At 38.6% G+C, this 18,756-nt stretch overlaps 1 protein-coding gene across 1 annotated transcript in view; it reads left to right on the forward strand.

Annotated features, from left to right (window-relative positions):
- Nucleotides 1-17,322, forward strand: part of KLRG2 (killer cell lectin like receptor G2) — a 29,424-nt gene extending 12,102 nt beyond the window's left edge. Inside the window, exons 2-5 of the mRNA XM_074267777.1 lie at nt 1,383-1,484; nt 1,718-1,863; nt 15,466-15,569; nt 16,054-17,322. Of these exons, the coding sequence (XP_074123878.1) occupies nt 1,383-1,484; nt 1,718-1,863; nt 15,466-15,569; nt 16,054-16,177 (476 nt within the window). The 3' untranslated portion in view covers nt 16,178-17,322. The remainder of the gene's footprint in view (nt 1-1,382; nt 1,485-1,717; nt 1,864-15,465; nt 15,570-16,053) is intronic.
- Nucleotides 17,323-18,756: the final 1,434 nt, after the last annotated feature.

Raw genomic sequence — 18,756 nt, forward strand, 5'->3', positions numbered from 1 at the left:
GAGCTGGAAGAGCCTGGATATCTCCCATTGGAATTCAAAAGAGTGCTTTTGACCAGGATTTGTGAATCAAAGGTCCTAGCTGCTTCAGCCTTGGAGGGGTCGGGAATCAGAAAGGAATCTTAAAGGGACCACAGCCCACATCAATTTCATTGTTATAATAAACTCTGTGGGAAAACTCTTTGCTTTGATACAGATCAGCAATTCTTTGTAGTTACTGCATTTGACAGCTGCCTGGAACATTTAAAAATTGTTGCTGTTTTGTCATTTTTCACTCAGTTTCAACCCTTTGTGATCCCCCTTTAGGGTTTTCTTGGCAAAGATACTGGAGCGTTCACCATTTCCTTCTTCAGTTTATTTTACAGAAGAGTAAATTGAGAAAAACTGGGGTTAAGGGACTTGTTCAGGGTCACAGAGCTAGTTAAGTGTCTGAAGCCAGATTTGAACTTGAGAAGATGAATTTTTTGTGAGAGGATGATTCACTTTCATTAGCTAGGGGAGGTCAGAAGCAACTTATGGAGCTTTCTGCCTTGAACGGGGGTACCTGGATGTTTGGGAGCCAGCTCCAACCCAACCCATAGAAATCTGTTGTTAACTTTTCTGTGTGAGCATTTACAACTCGGCATTTGGCAAAGGCTACAGATCTGAGTTAGGTTTATTATTTTCTTAATTGCCCAGATACAAGAAGGTGTTAACAATGCAGGTTAAATGTAAGAGTATGCGTGGACATACCTTTTTTCCTTCCAGAGAGACGGGTTGGTAAATATTTACCAGCATATCCCCTTATTCCTCTATAAATAGGGTTTGAGGTCAAGAGAGTGCAAGAAGGCTCAAGGAATGAAATCATCATTGCCAGACTGGAGACCTGGTGTCTATAGGTTAAAAATAGTAATTATAATAATTGGAATGTGTGTGGCCCTATAACTTTGCCATCTGCAGCTGGTAGCACAGTGGATGGAGCCGGAGTTGGGAAGACCTGTATTCAAATCCTATCTTGGGCTTAACTGTGCTTAACTATTAACTGTCTCTGGACAAGTCACTTAATCTTGTTTGCCTCAGTTTCCTCATCTGTAAAATGAGCTGAAGAAGGAAATGGCAAAGCACTCCAGTGTCTTTGCCAAGAAAACTCCAAATGGAATCATGAAGAGCTAGACACAACTAAAATGACTGAACAACCAAAAAATATACTTTTTTTAAAAACTCACATAGTTCTTCATTGATTCTTTCCCCTTGCCTCACTCCTGTGGGTCATGGGACCTCTACCCATTCTGAAATCAATACAGGATAAGCCAGGATTAGGTGCTGTGCTATTCCCATCTTCCCCACAAACAATTTGGCTTTCTCCTGGTTTTTGCCTATTCTGCCTGTGTCTATCCACCTTCTAGGCCTGCCAACATACATGAAATCCCTGCGCTGGGCTCTGGCTGTTCTGGCAGTGCTGCTGGCAGTGGCTGTGGTCACCATTGTGGCCCTGGCTTCTCGAATAGGTAATGCATCTTCTTTACATTTCCCCCTCCATCCCTTCAGCAACGTCCACTTCCCTTCTTCCCCTGTCTCCATCCCTTCACTATCCCCCTCCTGAGTCCTCCTCCATCAATCCCTGCAGCCCCAGCCCCACCGTTCCCCCCACTCCCCTCATCACTTCAGACCAGAATTCCCTCTTTGTTCTTCCAGGTTTTTCCCAATGTCCAAACTGGTTATTCTGTCCCTGTGTCCACAGGAGCAAAGTGCCGACCTTGTCCAGAAGGCTGGATATGGTCCAAAGAACACTGTTACTACCATTCCTTGGAGGTTCAAAGTTGGGAAGACAGCAAAGCTTTCTGCTCAGCCCACCAAGCATCTCTCCCAGTATTAAGCCAAAAACAGGTGAGAGGGAGATAAAATATAAATTTTATTTATATATATATTTTTAAACCATAAAACCAAGACTGATCTGGAGGCAGCGCCTCCATTTGCAGCCTTCCATTGACCAGGTTTATGGGTAGAGGTGGGTCCCCATTCTTGCTAACAATATAATCTAGATGAAGAAATAGATCTCACAGCAAATGGGGCAAAAATGATGGTGAACTTCCCCCCATATGACAGACCTAATTCTTGCTTTAATTACTCCCACTTGTCAGGCAAGTACTAAAAACTGACATGGATGATGATAATAATAATTGCTAACATTTGTTTAACACTATGTATCAGACACTGTGTAAATTGCTTTGCAATTATTATCTCATTTGATCCTTACAACAACCATAGGAAGTGGAGGCTATTATTATCCCCATTTTACAGATGAGGAAACTGAGGCAAACAGATTAAGTGACTTGATTGGGATGACATAGTAAATTTCTGAGGCACATTTGAATCGGGGCTTCCAGACTCTAGACCCACATCTCTATCCACTATTACTCAGAACTGGTAGTAAGGCATCTCCTTTAATGTCATTTCTGCTGATAAAACTATATCCATTTTTAGTGGATACTGTTTGACAGTACAAAGGGCTCATAGTTATAGTTGGAATTTACTTTTCCTGATCTTCAGTGGCTGTGTGTCCTTTGATTTGCCTGGCACACACGGCTAAATTTGAACTTAGATCTTCCTGACTTCTCTATCTGCTGCACTACCTGATGCCTGTGGTTATGAAAATGCCAACTGATATCTTAAAAAGCGCACGACAGGAATGATACTCTTCAGAATAGATAGAATACCTTTATCCCTCTGGTACAGTAAGGTAGAACTTTTTCTCCATTTTCAGTAGAGAAAAGAGAGCCTCAAAATCCATGCATCCAAAACACTAGGTGGAAATTTTATCTTTTTTAAAATCAAGAAGTCTGTGTTGTGTATTTCTATTCTCTACACCTCAATAGGGATTCATTTGAAAGTACATTATGCATTTATTTCTCTGAATTTTGGTAAATACCAGCACAGTTGCATTTTTACAACTATGGACAGTCTGAATAAAGCAAACTGTTTTTTCAGTTGTTGAGGTCTGGGGAAGGTGGGTGCCAGCACCTGAGGAAGCAATCTTTCTGTGCACTTCTAAAGTCCCTTGAGATGAAATTCTAGGCAGGGATCCAGGTAAGGTAATTTCTTTTCTTGGAGAATGTGAATTCACACTTATGTTAAGTACACTACTATAGAAGGATATAGAAGGGACCTAGTCTGACTTCTTGTCTGCTGCAGGGATCTCATCTACACCATCTACATTTCTCCATCGTCTACACCTCTACACCATCTATACCTCTACCATCCCTCCCAAACCACACCTTACAAGCCAGCCCCATCCCATTTTTAGATAGCTTTAATTCTTAGAAAGCTTTTCTATTGAGCTTCTGAAATCTGCCTCCTGGTCATTTCTATCTACAAATCCTAATTTTGATATTTGACATTTACTTCCTCTTGTATCACAGCTTTTAATTTAGTTGTTTTTTTTTTTTTTTTTTTTTTTTTTTTTAAATCCAAGTCCTGGACCCTGTAGGGAAACTTATGAAACTTTACTAAAAAATGTTTGAATTATATAAAATCAAATACACAGGATTTTAGAGGAACCAATTATATTGAAGTATACTTATCAAAATATACTTTTTAAAATTCATAGACTCCAGGCTAAAAACACCCTACATCTTGTGTGATAATTCTTCAAAGGGTGGACAATAGCTTTTGTGTCTTCTTTATTAGTCTTTTTTTCTCCAGACTAAACATTCTTTTAACCAAAAATACCAAAACAAAACAAAAACATTCCTTCAACCTTTCCTCATAGGACCTACTTTCAAGACACTATCCCCACCCCATCCTGCTTGCCCTCCTGTACATATATATTCAGTACTCCCTTAAATTTCAATACCAAGAGTTGATTTGAGTATGGGAGTGCCCATGTACTCCACAGCAGGACTGTTTCCTCCAAGAACAAACAGCCATAGCAACAACAAAAAACAATAACACTCAATTGTTTTACGTACTACTTTAGACACCCTATCTCATCTTACAACGTGAGAGTTTTATTAGGTAATTAGTAGTAGTTTGTATAAGTCCAATTGCACCTATTAAGGAACTTAAGCTCAGATATGTTAAACAACAGGATTTGTAACCAAGTATTCTGACTCCAAATCCAATGCACTTTCCACTATGGTAGCTTAAGAAATCATTTGATATTTATTTTGGCAGCTACATCACCTTGTTCACTCATTGAGCTACTAGTCAATTAAAATCCCTATTTCTTTTTTACATACACTGCCTTCCCTAATCACGAACTTGTGTAGTAGTATTTTTTTAACTGATCTCTATTAAGTGTCATCTTTTTAGTTTTAGTCTATTGTTTCAATTCATGAAGACTTTTGAATCTTGGATCTATCATTTGATCATTTTTCACATTTTTTCAATCATGCCCAACTCTCTGTGAGCCCATTTGGGGTTTTCTTGGCAAACATACTGGAGTGGTTTGCCATTTCCTTCTCTAGCTTATATGTCACAGATGAGGAAACTGAGGCAAGCTTGCTCAATGTCACAGAGCTAGTAAGTATCTGAGGCCAGATGTGAACTGAGGAAGATGAGTCTTACTGACGCCCCCTGGTCACTGTGCTGGAGTCACTTCTTAACAGCTACTGTGAGTATTTACACCTCAGAAACTGGCAGATGCTACAATCAGGGCTTAAGTTATTGTTTTATTGATCTCTAAACTTCAGAAAGAAGAAAATGTTAATGGAGATTAAACTTTAAAGAGTGTTATGTCTAAATTTTTTCCCAGATTACTGGTTATTAAACACTTACTAGCATGCAAATGTATACAAAACATTATGTTTCTTGCCCTCAAAGAGCTTTCAAACTCATAGCAAGTGAACTGAGATGAAGATAATACAAATTAGAGTATGTCATCTTTGTACCATCTTGTAAACCTACCTTTTGGGTTTTTTGGTAATAATTGTCTTTTTTTTAATTATTATAACTTTTTATTGACAGAACATATGCCTGGGTAATTTTTTACAACATTATCCCTTGCACTCACTCCTGTTCTGACTTTTCCCTTCTCTCCTTCCCCTAGATGGCAGGCAGTCCCATACATGTTAAATATGTTATAGTATATCCTAGATACAATATATATGTGCAAAACCGAACAGTTCTCGTGTTGCACAGGGAGAATTGGATTCAGAAGGTAAAAATGACCTGGGAAGAAAAACAAAATTGCAAACAATTCATACTCATTTCCCAGTGTTTCTTCTCTAGGGGTGACTGATTCTGTCCATCATTGATCAATTGGAATTACATTTTCTCTTTGTCGAAGATATCCACTTCTATCAGAATTATGTCTTTTGTTTTTTGGATTATAGTACTGATTTTAAAAGAAGCTGCTAGGTCTTATATGACCCTGACTATAGTTCCCTGCTTTGTGAACTGCTTCTTTCAGTATGTTTGTGGTATCTTTTCTTTGATGTGGAAGCTTTAGATTAGGACTGTGACATTCCTGGGACTATTGCTTTTGGGGTTCCTTCCAGGAAACAATCGGTAGATTCTTTAATTACTTTGCTTTGTGGTTTTAATAAATCTGGGTAGTTTTCATTTATTATCTTGAAATATAGTATCTGGGTTTTTCTTGTTTTTTAATCATGCTTTTCAAGGAGTCCAATGATTCTTAAATTATACTTCTCTAAATTGTTTTCCTATTCAGTTGGTTTTTTATTATCAAATATATTATGATTTTGCCATCTCAATATTTTGGCTTTTTTTCTAATATTTCTTGCAGTTATATAGAGTCATTCATTTCTATTTTCTGGGAGTTCATTTCTTGGCTAAGCCTTGCCTCTTCCAAGCTAATTATTCTCCCTCTAGTACTTTCTTCCAGAGAGTTTATTTTGCTTAATTTCTTTTAGACACTTATATAGTCTTTGTAGAAAGCCCTTTTTTTTATGCTTTGAATTTCTCCTTGCAGTTGTGGAGTTACTTGCTTCTTTTTTGGCAAGAATTGGGGGAGAGTGGTAATCTCTAGATTTACAATACCTTTTCTCTCTTAGTATTTTCTATGGTTTATTCAGCTCTCCAGCTTTACTTCCTGAATTAAGACTTTGTGCCAGGGTCAGAGTCAATATTTTGCTGTGCTTTGGGGTAGTGAGGTAGTTGACCCTTCATGGTCTTGTTCTGGGTTTTCTGGACCTCCATCATCTGACAATAGCATTCTTCCCCCTGGATCTTTGAAGTTTGGAGTACTGGATCTTCAGGGCTTTTTATGGCCTTTCAGGACTGAAAGCTAGGGATTTCAGAGCCTCTGAGCCTGGTTCTTGTAAGGTCTCCAACTTAGGGGCTTTCTAGCTATGATAGGACTTTTACAACAAAGCCCTCCACTCTTGCTGACACAGAATCTTACAGGCCACAGGTGTCCATATCACTCACTTTGCTGGAGGGGCCCCCTTGCTGAATACCTGCCTGTGAGCTTCTGGCTGGCTTTTGAAGTGAAAGATGTCTCTGTAGGATTCTTGGTCAGGGTTTTGTTGGAGTTGGTATGGGAGCTGGGTGGCCAGCCTGCCATGTCAGCAGCCATATGGTCTGGTAGTTAGCTTTGTGTCATCTGAAAATTGATAAAGTATCACATATCTTCATCCAAATATTTTATGAAACCATGGAACTCAAAATGCTTAAAGGCAGTAAGATTGTGTTCATGTATTTTACTTACCTAGAACAAATGAGGCATTTTAGTCTCATAATCACCAATAGCTAAGAAGAAAGACTGGAAACCTTCTTACATGAATGTAAAAGCTTTTATTCTTTTGTCAGAAAACTCTGTGAGACTATATAGTGGAAGAAATTTTGGAAATGACATAAGAAAAGATGTGTCCCACTGCTTCAAGCACCCCAGGACATTATCCAAGGGATGCTATTATTCCTAAAATGATTCTTTATTGAATTTTTGCAATTGTTGCTCTTAATCAGCTATTAACACAACTAATATCAAATTAGATTTTGTAAAGTCATAACTTTATTTTACAGATAGAGAAATTGAGGCCCAGAGAGGTCAGTTAGTGGCAGAGCTAGGCCTAGAAGCCAAGTCTCTTGACCATTTTATACTTGACCAGATCATAGATCTATTCTCTTGGGCCCCCTTTGAGCCCTCCCTGCCATGACCTAGCTATAACACATTTTAAGGTTTCCAAAGCACAATACATTAGCTCTCATTTGAGCCTTACAACTCTGTGAGATCTGTACTATAAGTATTATAATTTCATTTTAGAAATAAGAAAACAGACTATCAGAAAAATTAAGTGATTTGCCCAGGGCATCCAGGCACCCAGGCCTGAGTTAGAAAAACCTGAGTTCAAGAGTGGCTTCAGACACTTAATAACTGTGTAATCTTTGGCAAGTCATGCAGCCATATAAGCCACTCTAGTCAGTCTTCCATCAGTATTTTCACAGTTCCTTAGTACTTTTTTTTTTTTTCATTTATACTTATATAATTATTTTTAGTGTCCTAGAATTACACTAAATTGAGAAACTTTTTCTTCCTATCAAGGTTCAGTAACTACCCAACTCAAACTCTTCAGGGGGAACAAATCAATTGAGAACAACATAAAGATAAATAGTATCTAGATTTAGTTTAGATTGCAATTTTTGTAGAGAGAGAAATACAAAATGTTCCACTTTTTAAAATTAAGAACTGGGAACACAAAATTCTCTTCAGTATCTCAAATACTTAAAAGAAACTCCACAAACTCCAGTTCCAGTGGATTGTCAAGCAAAGGAAAAGATAGACCAAGAAAGGAGATAAAAGGATAAAGACCTAGAGGGATCCTAAGACTAGACCATCTCAGAGAGAGACTGAATCAAGGAGAAAAGGAAGAGGAAGTGCTTTTTAAAATTCTATTTTAATGGATAGCTTTTGCCTTTTATATTACCTTCCTTCCCAAATATAGCCTTTCCCTAATCAGCATGCCATCCTTCCTGGTTTCTACTCTTTTTTTTTGCCAGCTTTTGGCTCTGCCACATCCATCCTCACTCCCACTTTACAATTTGCTTCCTGTAATTCCTAATTTCCTTTGGGAAAAATTATGTTGTATGGGAGCAATTGCTATGGGAGTTTTTAATAGAAACTCTAGGGATCCAAAGGCTCTTGGGTAAGGTAATTGTCTGCTTTAAGATTATCAGCTATAGGAAGATAGGTCAATGTTGTTTTGGTCTTTGTAGCCCCCAAAAGACCAGGTCAATACCTTCACTATAGTTGGCACTTATTAAGTATTTGGTGAACAAAATTTGTCTTACTTGTCATGTAAGACGGAGGGAAATTAGATTTAAAAAAGAGGAAAGAGTGATATTATTATATTAGGGTCCTTTTTTTAGGCCAGGAGCAGAAGAGAGAAGCCCACACACATGTCCTAGGAAAAGAGCACATGCTACTCCTTTGTCAGTCCTTGAGAGCCCTATGGAAGTGGGCCTATTAGTTCATTCTTTTTTGATTTTAAAAGATTAGAGTTCAAAGGTAATTCCAGCAAGAAAACTATCTCTGAAACTGAAGGAATTGGATTTACCTCTTTTGATTTATGTCTTCTACTTGTGTGATCTTGTGGAACTCTTTCATTTCTCCTTCTCTAGAATTTATTAGTGAATGAACTTTTAATTTAAAAATTGTGGGTTAAATTCCAGAGATTTGGGCAGCTATGTGGCGCAGTGGATAGAGCACCAGCCCTGAATTCAGGAGGACCCGAGTTCAAATCTGATCCCAGACACTTAACACTTCCTAGCTGTGTGACCCTGGGCAAGTCACTTAACCCCAGCCTCTGGAAAAAAAAAAGAGAGAGAGAGAGAGATTTACACTCTTCCCCATGTGTTTCTGGTAAAAAACAAAATGAAACCAAAAACTCTCTTGGCAATTACTTGGATAAAACTAACTTTCCCCTAAGGATAAGGAAGGAAGGAGTCTGAACTGCAGCTAACAAAAGAGAAGGATGGATGGAGGAAGAAGGGAATGGGAGTGGATATGGATACAGATGGGGCTAGCTGACAGAAGCAGCTAGAGGTTATAATTTGGAGGGAGACAATAATGAAACAATGGTGGTGGGTAGGTGAGCTGGGATAAAAGCATATGTGACATAAGTTCAAGAGACACTTGTTTCTGGATAAAATAATTTTATTTATCATGCTAGAAATAATAAAAGAGGGCAGTGACACTCTCAAATATGAAAAATACTTCATATGCCCTTAAAAGAGTGAGTGTTCCTGAGAGTGGCAAGTGACTTTTTGATTAACAATTAATGAGAGAATTAATTTTATGATGAGAGGTGGATCTCTATTAACAAGGAGCTGAGAGACATGATTGATCTCTCAGGCTTGGGCAAAGACTTATTTCTTATCTAGATTAGAGCAATTTAGACAAAAGAGGGTCTATCTCTGTTGATATTTGGCTAAGTGGAACAAGGGGCTGGAATTCACCTTAGATTAAATTCTTTTTAAGTTTCTCTAGTTGGATAACCAACTCTCACCTAGGACCCAGGATTCAAACAATCTCATCCATTAACATCTTTCAGATGTTGGCTTGGTCTTGTGGAGAATGAAGATCTAGGAAAGGAAAAAAAATCCTAAGTCTCTCCAATATTAACAATTAGTCATTTAATAATCATTTCTTTAATGGGGAGAGAAGTTACTCAAGTAAAAATTTTCTCCCGGGACTGCCTAAACTCTTGATTACTGATCTAAATAAGTTCCTCATGTAAGCTCCTAAGGCAGAATAAGTGGCTGATCTGAATGAAGAACTAGGTTTCTTGGGGGCTTTCTGAACTGCCATGGTGTTATTTTTCATCCTTTGTTCTGGAAGAGGACCAGTGACATCATGAGGGGAATAACTTGGGTTGAGCATGAATTGGATTTAAGCGCAGTAGAATTATATAAAGCTGTCAGCTTTCCTGTCCCCTCTAGAATCATCATTATGTGGCAAGACAGAAGGCAAGTGGCAATGTCCAAGGAAGCAGTAGATGACCTTGAGTTTTCTAAATTAAGATCTTTCCCAATTCTGTTTGTCTGTGGCAAGGCCTGTTCAATGACTAAGGACTAGGTAAAAATGGTGACAAAAGAAGGTCCAGTTTACCATCGCAAAAATATCAATCTGGGAGCCAGAAGACCCTTAGGATTTCTGGCCAGAACAGAAAACAATTTCTATTTACACTCATTCTAAGCCATCAATACCTTAGCAATGAATTATAAAAGGTATGGTGGACAAATCTCCTTCCCCCTATCATTGGTTATTCAATGAAAGCCAGATTTGGCTGAACTACATTCTCAAAGAGAGTCAAAATGACATCACTATGTTTGAGTTGAGTTACAGTGTGTCCAACTGGCTGATCAGACTAACATGAGCTCCGAATACTCTGCCACAAGTTGGACACAAATGATCCCTATGAACATTTGGGGTGGATTGTCTAACTTTATACATTTCGCATTTCTTCCTAGCTATTCCAATTCTGCTTTGCTCATAGAGCATAGCACTTTCTCTGACACAAATGATCCCTATGAACATTTGGGGTGGATTCTCTAACTTTATGCATCTTGAATTTCTTCCTATTTCAGTTCTGCTTTGCTCACAGAGCACAGCAACTTCTCTGATGAGGGCATGCCATGCTGGGTGATCCAGTGTCAGAGTCTCCCATATTATACAGTCAATTTTAGTTTTTTAAAAGAGACCTTGAGAGAGTGTTTGTATCGCTTTTTCTGACCACATTGTGAGCATTTGCTTGGTGTGAGTTCCCCATAAAATAATCTTTTTGGCTTGCTTATTACATTTGTCATTTGAACAATGTGGTTAAGGAGTTGTGCTCGCTGTTACTGGAGTTGGAATTCTTGGCAGTTTAGTTCAAGAAAGGACCTCAGTGTCTGGTAAGTTATCCTGCCAGGTGATCTTCAGAGTCTTCATAAGACAATTGAAATGGGAACGATTCAGTTTCCTGGCACAGTGCTGGTATCCTGTCCAGGTTTCACAGGCACACACCCAAGTGATTAGGGCTTTAAAGTATAGTCAAGTAGTTCCATTTGAAATAATGGGCTTTTTAAAAGCATGTTTTTTCAGAGCTATATTTCAAGAAATCACAAATGAAACTAGAAGATGACAAGTAAATTATTTTTGAAAATAAATTAAAAGATAAACAGATAAAGATTTTTAAAAATCGAAGCTCCAAATCCCAAAATATAAGCAAGCAAAAGTTAATATAGTCTCTGCTTAGTTGTCTTGACAGTGGACTTGAATTACTCTGGAGGGGATAGTGAGTTTGAGAACTTCTCTCAGTTCTACCTCACCTTGGTAATGTCATTGGTCCTCTTGGAGAAAAAAGGATGAGCCATAACATAGGGTTCTGCTTAAGGTCTCTTTAAAGAGAGAAGGAAAAAAACAAAACTATTGAATTAATTAATAAAACTAAGAGTTGCTTCTATAAAAAAAACAACAAAATAGACAAACCCTTAGTATTAATAAAATTGAAAGTAAAAAAAAACAAACGAATTAATTAAAGAGAGAAGGACTTCCAGAAAAGAGGTAAGCCTCTGTCACACGTTACCAAATGGCTATTGATACTTATTAACAGATCACACATTTTTGGCACAGATGCCTCACGGCTATCTTGGTCCAAGTTTAAGTTTATTCCTCCTGTGGATGCTAGAGGGGTTGCCTAAGGGGCAAGAAAACAATGGAGCTGACTGCTCTTCTGGGAAAGGGGTTGGAACTGGGAGAGCCAGGTGGGTCTTTGGTTCTGAGGAAGAAAGAGCTTTCTGTTTCTTTTGGTAATCACATCTTGGCCATTCATTGCCTCCCAAAGAGCACATTGATCTATGTTCTCAATGTTCTTTCTCCTTAGACACATCCAGTGCTCCCCAGTTATCTCACCAACATCACATCCAGAAGTTCCCATCCCCCTAGGAAAATACAGTGCAAAGGGAATACTAGAGAGGGGCCAAAAGGAGTTAAAGTCCTATTCTGGCTTTTGGTTCTGCTGGCTTATTTCTTTTAAGTCAGCAGCCATTTCATTTTTCCAGACTCCTTTGGGGGATCTTGCCTTTGGGAAAAGAGCTAACAAAATGTTTAGCTCCCCTATAAAAGTAGCATAGACTAACAGGACAGCTTGAAAGTTCCAGGCTGAAGTTTTTATATACTTAAAATGAAGAGCAAACTGTACTTACTAGAGACCCTAAGTCTCACATACAATCCCCTTTTCTCTATACTCTAGTACATATATGGAAACATCTAATTTGTTTGGTAATTAAGTATAGAATAATTTTTTGAATTCAACTGTTTAGCTTCTTATTTGCCCTGTGTGGCTGGTAAATAACTGGATACTGTCTATAAATTGTTCCAATTAATAGAAATGTTAAGTTCTGCTTTTAATTGAGTGATGTTACCTAATGGCTATTGATACTTATCTGTCCTGTTGACCCAGGCAAAGTTACAGTTTGCTAATTTAGCCCCAAAGTTACCTATATTACAGCTAGGTGGTGCAGTGAATAGAGTTCTAGGTCTGGAGTCAGGAAAGCTCATCTTTCAGAGTCCAAATCCAGCCATAGATACTTACCAGCCTTGTAATCCTGGACAAGTCATATAATCCTATTTGCCTCAGTTTCTTCATCTGTAAAATGAATTGGAGAAGGAAATAGCAAACCACTCTAATATCTTTGCCAGGAAACATCATGAAGAGTTGAACACAACTGGAAAACAACTGAACAACAGTTGGGAGTTTTGTTATTGCTTTTTAAACATCCTATTATGATGCTGTAGATTCCAGAAGAAAAAAAAAATCTTAAACTGATGGCAGATAAACCAAAGGTGTAAATATTTTGCAGTATTAACTGGATATAGAATCTTAGGTTCTATCTTAGTCCCCATATTTATAAAAATAGCCAATGTAGTGACTCAGAAGCCTTTCAGAAAGTGGACTTGAATAATGATAATATCAATGGCTGACATGCCTGTAATGCTTTCAGGTTTGCAAAGCCCATATCAACACTGTTAGAGCTGAATCTCTTCTCTTGATCTGAACCAGCCTCTTCCTTGGCAGTAGCTTTAGGGAGGCCTTGTAGTAGTGGAAATGTGGCACCAGTCTAGTTCTGAAGCTTTATAGCAGTATATATAGAGTATATACTCTTATTTTATGTCACATATAAAATAGAGATAAGAACATGTAGACCTCTTACCTCATAGGTTTGCTGAAAAGGGAAGGATTTATAAAGATCTACATAAATGGGACATTTTGAAATCTTCTTGTGAAAGCTTTTTATGCCCATGCATCCAGGGTTTCTGAGAGTTGGCACAGTATATTGTGGGGGGGAGGGGAAGAGGGGAAAGACAGTCAAAAGTTCTGGGTTCTAATTCTACTTTGTGACTGGAGGACTTGTGCAACTTTGGGCAAATTATTTCATCTTTAGAGTTTTGTTTCCTCATCTGCAAAAATGGGCAGGATAGTTTCCCCCAGCTCTAGCATACTATCCCATTTCCCATGTGGAAACTCAGACTTTGGAAAGGGCAGTTTGAGGAAGGCATGGTCCTCCAAACACATGCAATATAGAAAAAAACTTGATATCTGATAAAACAAACTAAACTTGCTTATGGGAAGAAGTTGGAGAAAAAGTAGTTTGTCATTAGTCTTGTTGCCCTTCAGTAATGCAAGATGAAGGGATAAAGGGGAATATATAGTTAGGGAAAGACTATGAGTCAGAAGAAGCATCCTAGAAGGGTTTTTCTTTATTTTGCATTTATATATATATATATATATATGTACTTATTTTTTTCCCAGTTACATTCAAAACAATTTTTTTACATTTTTTTTAACTTTTTGAGTTCTAGGTTCTCTTCCTTATCCCCATCCACAATTAAGAAACTACATGCAAAGTTATATAAGAACTTTCCATAAAAGTTATGAAAGAAATAGATCTCCTATCCTAAATGAAAATAAGAACCCTCAAGAAAAAAGTTTTTAAAAAAGAGATAAAGAGAGAATGAATGCTTCAACCTCTATTCAGATACAATCAGTTCCTTCTCTGGGTATGGATAGTAGTTTTCATAATATGTCCTTCAGAATAGTCATGGATGGTCATACTACTGAGAATAGCAAAATCATTTACAGCTAGTCATCCTAGAATATTGCTATTACTTTATCTATAATTCATTTCACTTTGATTGAGTTCATGGAGGACTTTCTAGGTTTTTTTTTTGTTTTGTTTTGGTTTTTTTTCTGAGAGCATCCTGCATTTCCCATAGAACAATAATATTCCATCACAAACACCTATTTTATTGAGTTTATTGAGACATCTGGAAGGATTTTCTTTGGGCATAGGAAGGTCCAGAAGGATTCTGTTCTTGGTTTTCTTTCCTTTTCTCCTTAAGTTATGTTCTTGAGTTATCTTCTCTAATCCACTTTACACCGGCCACCAGAGGGATCCTTCCTAAATACTATTTATCTTTTCACTCCTTTGCTCAAAAGCCTGATGAACTTTCATTTCCTACTGGAGAAAGTCCAAGCTTCTAAGGCCAAGATGCTGTAATTAACCCAAATTGCTGTGCTTCAATATGCTCCCCTTGCCTTTCTTTAGGCCATTCACTCCTGTGACACATGGTGAAAAGAGCTCTAAGCTTAGTCCCAGAGAACCTGTATTCAACATTTACTGGCTGTGTGATTTTAAGCAAGCCATTTATCTGAGTCTTAGCTTCATCTGTAAAATAGGGATAATATTGCCTGACCTCCAAGCCTTGAGAAAAGCATTCTGTATTTTAAAAAAAATGTGATATAGGAATGATTATCATTGCTCCCACTCTTATAGATTGCTCTTGTCTACACACGTGCCTTCATATCGCCTATCCAAATCCTTTGTGGTTGTTCAGTTATTTCAGGAGTGCCAAACTTACATGACTCACTTTGGGGTTTTCTTGGCAAAGATTATTAGAGGGGTTTACCACTGCCTTCCCCAGCTCATTTTACAGAGAAGGTAACTGAGGCAAACAGGTTAAGTGACTTGTCCTGGGTCACGCAGCTAGGAAGTGTCAAGTCCAGATTTGAAATCAGGAAGATGAAGACCCAGCATTTTCTCCACTATTCATCCTATACTTCTGTCAAATACCATCTCCTCCATGAAACCTTTCCTGGTCACCCCCCTCCCCAGAAATGCTGTCTCCCTTCTGATACCCTCTCCTATCCCCATGACAACTGGCATATTTTACCTTGCCTTATGACTACGTCTCTACCCTAAGTGCCCTCCATCTCTACCATTTTATAGTTTAATTAGATTAGCAGTTATGGGGACCATGTTTTAATCCTTCCCCCTCAGTACCCAGCAGAGCACCTTGCACACAGTCATTAAATTTCCCTCATTAAACTGAGTGAAGGGGAAAATGTCTAGGAACCTGGAAGAACCTGGAAGAACCATGAGCTTCTTGCCTGGGGCTTTGGAGGATGTAGAGGAGTTTTTAGATAAGGGATACTGGAGTGTCTCTTGGGCCACAAAGTGAAACATTTGTATTTTTTTCCTCCCTAGGACTTCCTAAGCAGATACCCGATCCAGAGATTATATTGGGTGGGTCTACATCGAGGCCCTGAAGGGTGGCAATGGATCAATGGGGCTCCGTTGCCCCCCCAGCTGTGAGTGACTGCATTGGATCCGGATGGCATGTGTGGGTGGGACAGCTCTCAGCTGCTGCTAGCGGTCTTCGGTGTACCCCATTCATGGCATGAAGGGCTATGGACACAGTGGAACTTGGTGTCTTGTTCCCCTGCCCTGGGTAGGTTACACTGATCCTACCATCACTGTTTCCAGAGTAACTGGGGAGAGGGAGAGATCATAAGAGATCTCTCTCCCCCTCACCAGATTTAGCACTCATTCTCTGATGGAGCCTATTGGGATCCCACACCTCTGAAATGAGGGAATACCATATACAAAGCAACACACAGACCGGCCCTGTTTAGAAAGAGTACTTGGATGCTATGGGATAAAGGGTGAATGAGTGCCTGGATTTTATTGGAGGTGGGATATTAAGATTTAACTGTTAGAGTTAATGTGTCAAAGGGAAGGAAAGGGGCATCCATCTTCATCTCTTTATCCTCTTTTATTCTTCCTCTTTCCCAGGCTCCTAAATGAAGAGGAAGACAACCCTCAGAACCAGAACTGTGGGGGCTTGGAAGAAGGGAAGCTCAAAGCTTTAGAATGTGCCTCCTCTCAACCCTGGATCTGTGTCAGGGAGGCCAAATGATCTGCTCACTCTTCAAGTCCAAATCCACAAGAAGTGGGCCAGGAATGTATCATGGTATTACATGGACAAGGTCAGATCCTGTGCTGAGGGGGTTACGGTTTCTCAATATAAATATTTCTGTGAAACCTTGGCCTAGGGCCCAGAGACAAACCCTGAAAAACACAAATTATTCATAGAAAACTCAGGTAGTAGACCTCCAATCCTCAGCCAAGGAGACCCTATTTTGTGGGGTGAAAGAAAGAAAACTAGTTTGTAGCCTATGGAATCTTAACTCTAATTTCAATCCAGCTTCTGAACTTTGCTCACCCAGGGGCCACTTAGCATTTCTGGGTCTGGCTCCTGTTCCCCTTGTTTCCAGCATCATATATGTACATAGTTGCTTTATTTTACTTATCAGGGGATAAAGAGAATTAAGAAGCCAAATTCCTATGCTGATTGAACTGCCAGTTTTCATTACAGTACACTGAACAACAGATAATGTCTAAATTACTTTGTTACAGTGACCTTTAGCTATAATGGCTGGCTACAATGTTAGACATATTTCAAGTCTGCAGAGGTTACAGATGAATTCTAAACCCGGGTGGGAAAGAGAATACAACTTCAGGTGGGCTATAGAAAAGGATGAAATGAGTACATAAATGGGTTATCAGAAATCACAATAACCATGGAGAGTAGATGGTGCAGTGGATAAAAGCACCAGCACTGGAATCCAGAGGACCAGAGTTCAAATCCAACTTCAGACCCTAGACATTTACTGTGGGACTCCAGGCAAATCATTTAATCCTATTTGTCTTGCCCCTTCCCTTTCTTTCCTCTTTCTTCTTCCCCACCCCAAGAAAAGAAACCAAGGTAACCAGGAAGACCACCAGGATTGCTAAGTAGGGGCAGGAGGCAATCTCTAAAGCAGTGATTCTTATCATAGGAAAAATTTTGTCATCTTGTAAAACTTGCTATTATAAGTCCTTACTTCTTAAAACCATTAAAGATATACTTCAAAAAACCTCCTTTTTCCTCTGTTTCCTGTTCTTTCCACTAAAATGTGTTTTTTTTTCTCTTCTAATTCTGCATCTGAAAGCCAAAACATGTAATAGTTAAAATTAATATAATAGTTGACTTTAATAATAAAGTTGGGTTCAAGCCCTGGATTTTATTGGCTCAGTGGCAAGTTGATTGACTTCTCCAGGGCTGTTTCCTACTCTACTGGAAAAAAAAAAAAAAAAAAAAAAGATGGAAAGAGGTGGGTGGGTAGACTACATGACATTTGGGGTCCCTTATACCTCTGTAAATTCATGAATTAGTGCTAACACCAATTACTTTGACTAGAAATTCATTCCTGTGTCATGGGCTAATCCAGATTCTGCTTAAATTGCTCGGGGTTTTCTTTCAAGATTAACTTCTATACATCAGCTTGTATATATTGTATTGCATTGTTGTTCAAGATGCTGTAAAGAAGTGGGACAGGAGGATCCGAGTTAAAATCTGCCCTCAGACACTTAACGCTTCCTATCTGTGTGATCCTGGGCAAGTCACTTAATCCCAATTGCCTCAGCAAAAAAATATCAATAAGTAGACAACCTTCACTTGAGGACATCCAAGGTGGCTCATTACATCATTACAAACCTCTAATTATCAGGAAAATTTTCCTTATGATGAGCTAGAATCCCACCTTTTGATATTTTTGGGCCTAGCAGTGTAGGTTGGGTTCAAAAGCCAAAGGCTAGCGAGAAGACATGAAGACAAATCAGTATTCTAAGGGCACCTGTTGAATTTGTGATAGGGTGATTTCAAAGTCAGTATATTATTTTCTGCCACCTTGGTAGAAAGGGTGTAGCCAGGACCCCTCAACAAAGGAATGTTGAGACAAAGTGGGGATTAAAGGTATTAGTTCCACCTAGAGTGGATGTAATCAGAAAAACCATAACTCAGAGACCAGTGGCCCTCACTGATAACAAGCGAATTATTTAGGGCTTTCTTAGCTTTTGAAAACTAATCAAGTGAAACTGCTTTCATGACTTCTGCTGCTGGAGATGTGATATTAAAGGAAGGTGGTTAGTTTCTACCAGCCACACATGAAAATCTGATCCTTATTTAAGAGGTGCACCTCAATTTTGTGTTCTGAAATCCCTTTACACCACAGAAGAGTTATTGAGTTGAACCTACTTTGTAGTAGACTCACTACTTTGTCATGTCTTGGGATGAGAGAAAGGAGCTTGAGAATCTTTTCATGGAACAGAAATAGATCCACTTTTAGAGATAGTAGCAAACATCACAGGGTCATAAATAAGACTTGCAGATAGAATTATTATTAGTTATCAAATGTGATCCAAAGCTGGCATTCTTAATTTGGGCTCCATGGATTTAAAAAGTATTTTGATGGAATTGATTTCTTTTGTAATTCCATGTATTTTGTGTATTTAAAAACATAATCCTGAGGTATCCATTAGGCTTCATCAGGCTGTCAAAAGGTTTAGAACCCATGGTCTAGAAACAATTACAGACTCAAAGAGCTAGAAGGTGTCTTAGACACTATTCAGTTCAGCCATTTGATTTTATAAACAAAAATGGAGCTTCACACAGAA

This window comes from Sminthopsis crassicaudata, chromosome 5 (assembly GCF_048593235.1).
Source record: "Sminthopsis crassicaudata isolate SCR6 chromosome 5, ASM4859323v1, whole genome shotgun sequence".
Taxonomy (NCBI): Eukaryota; Metazoa; Chordata; class Mammalia; order Dasyuromorphia; family Dasyuridae; genus Sminthopsis; species Sminthopsis crassicaudata.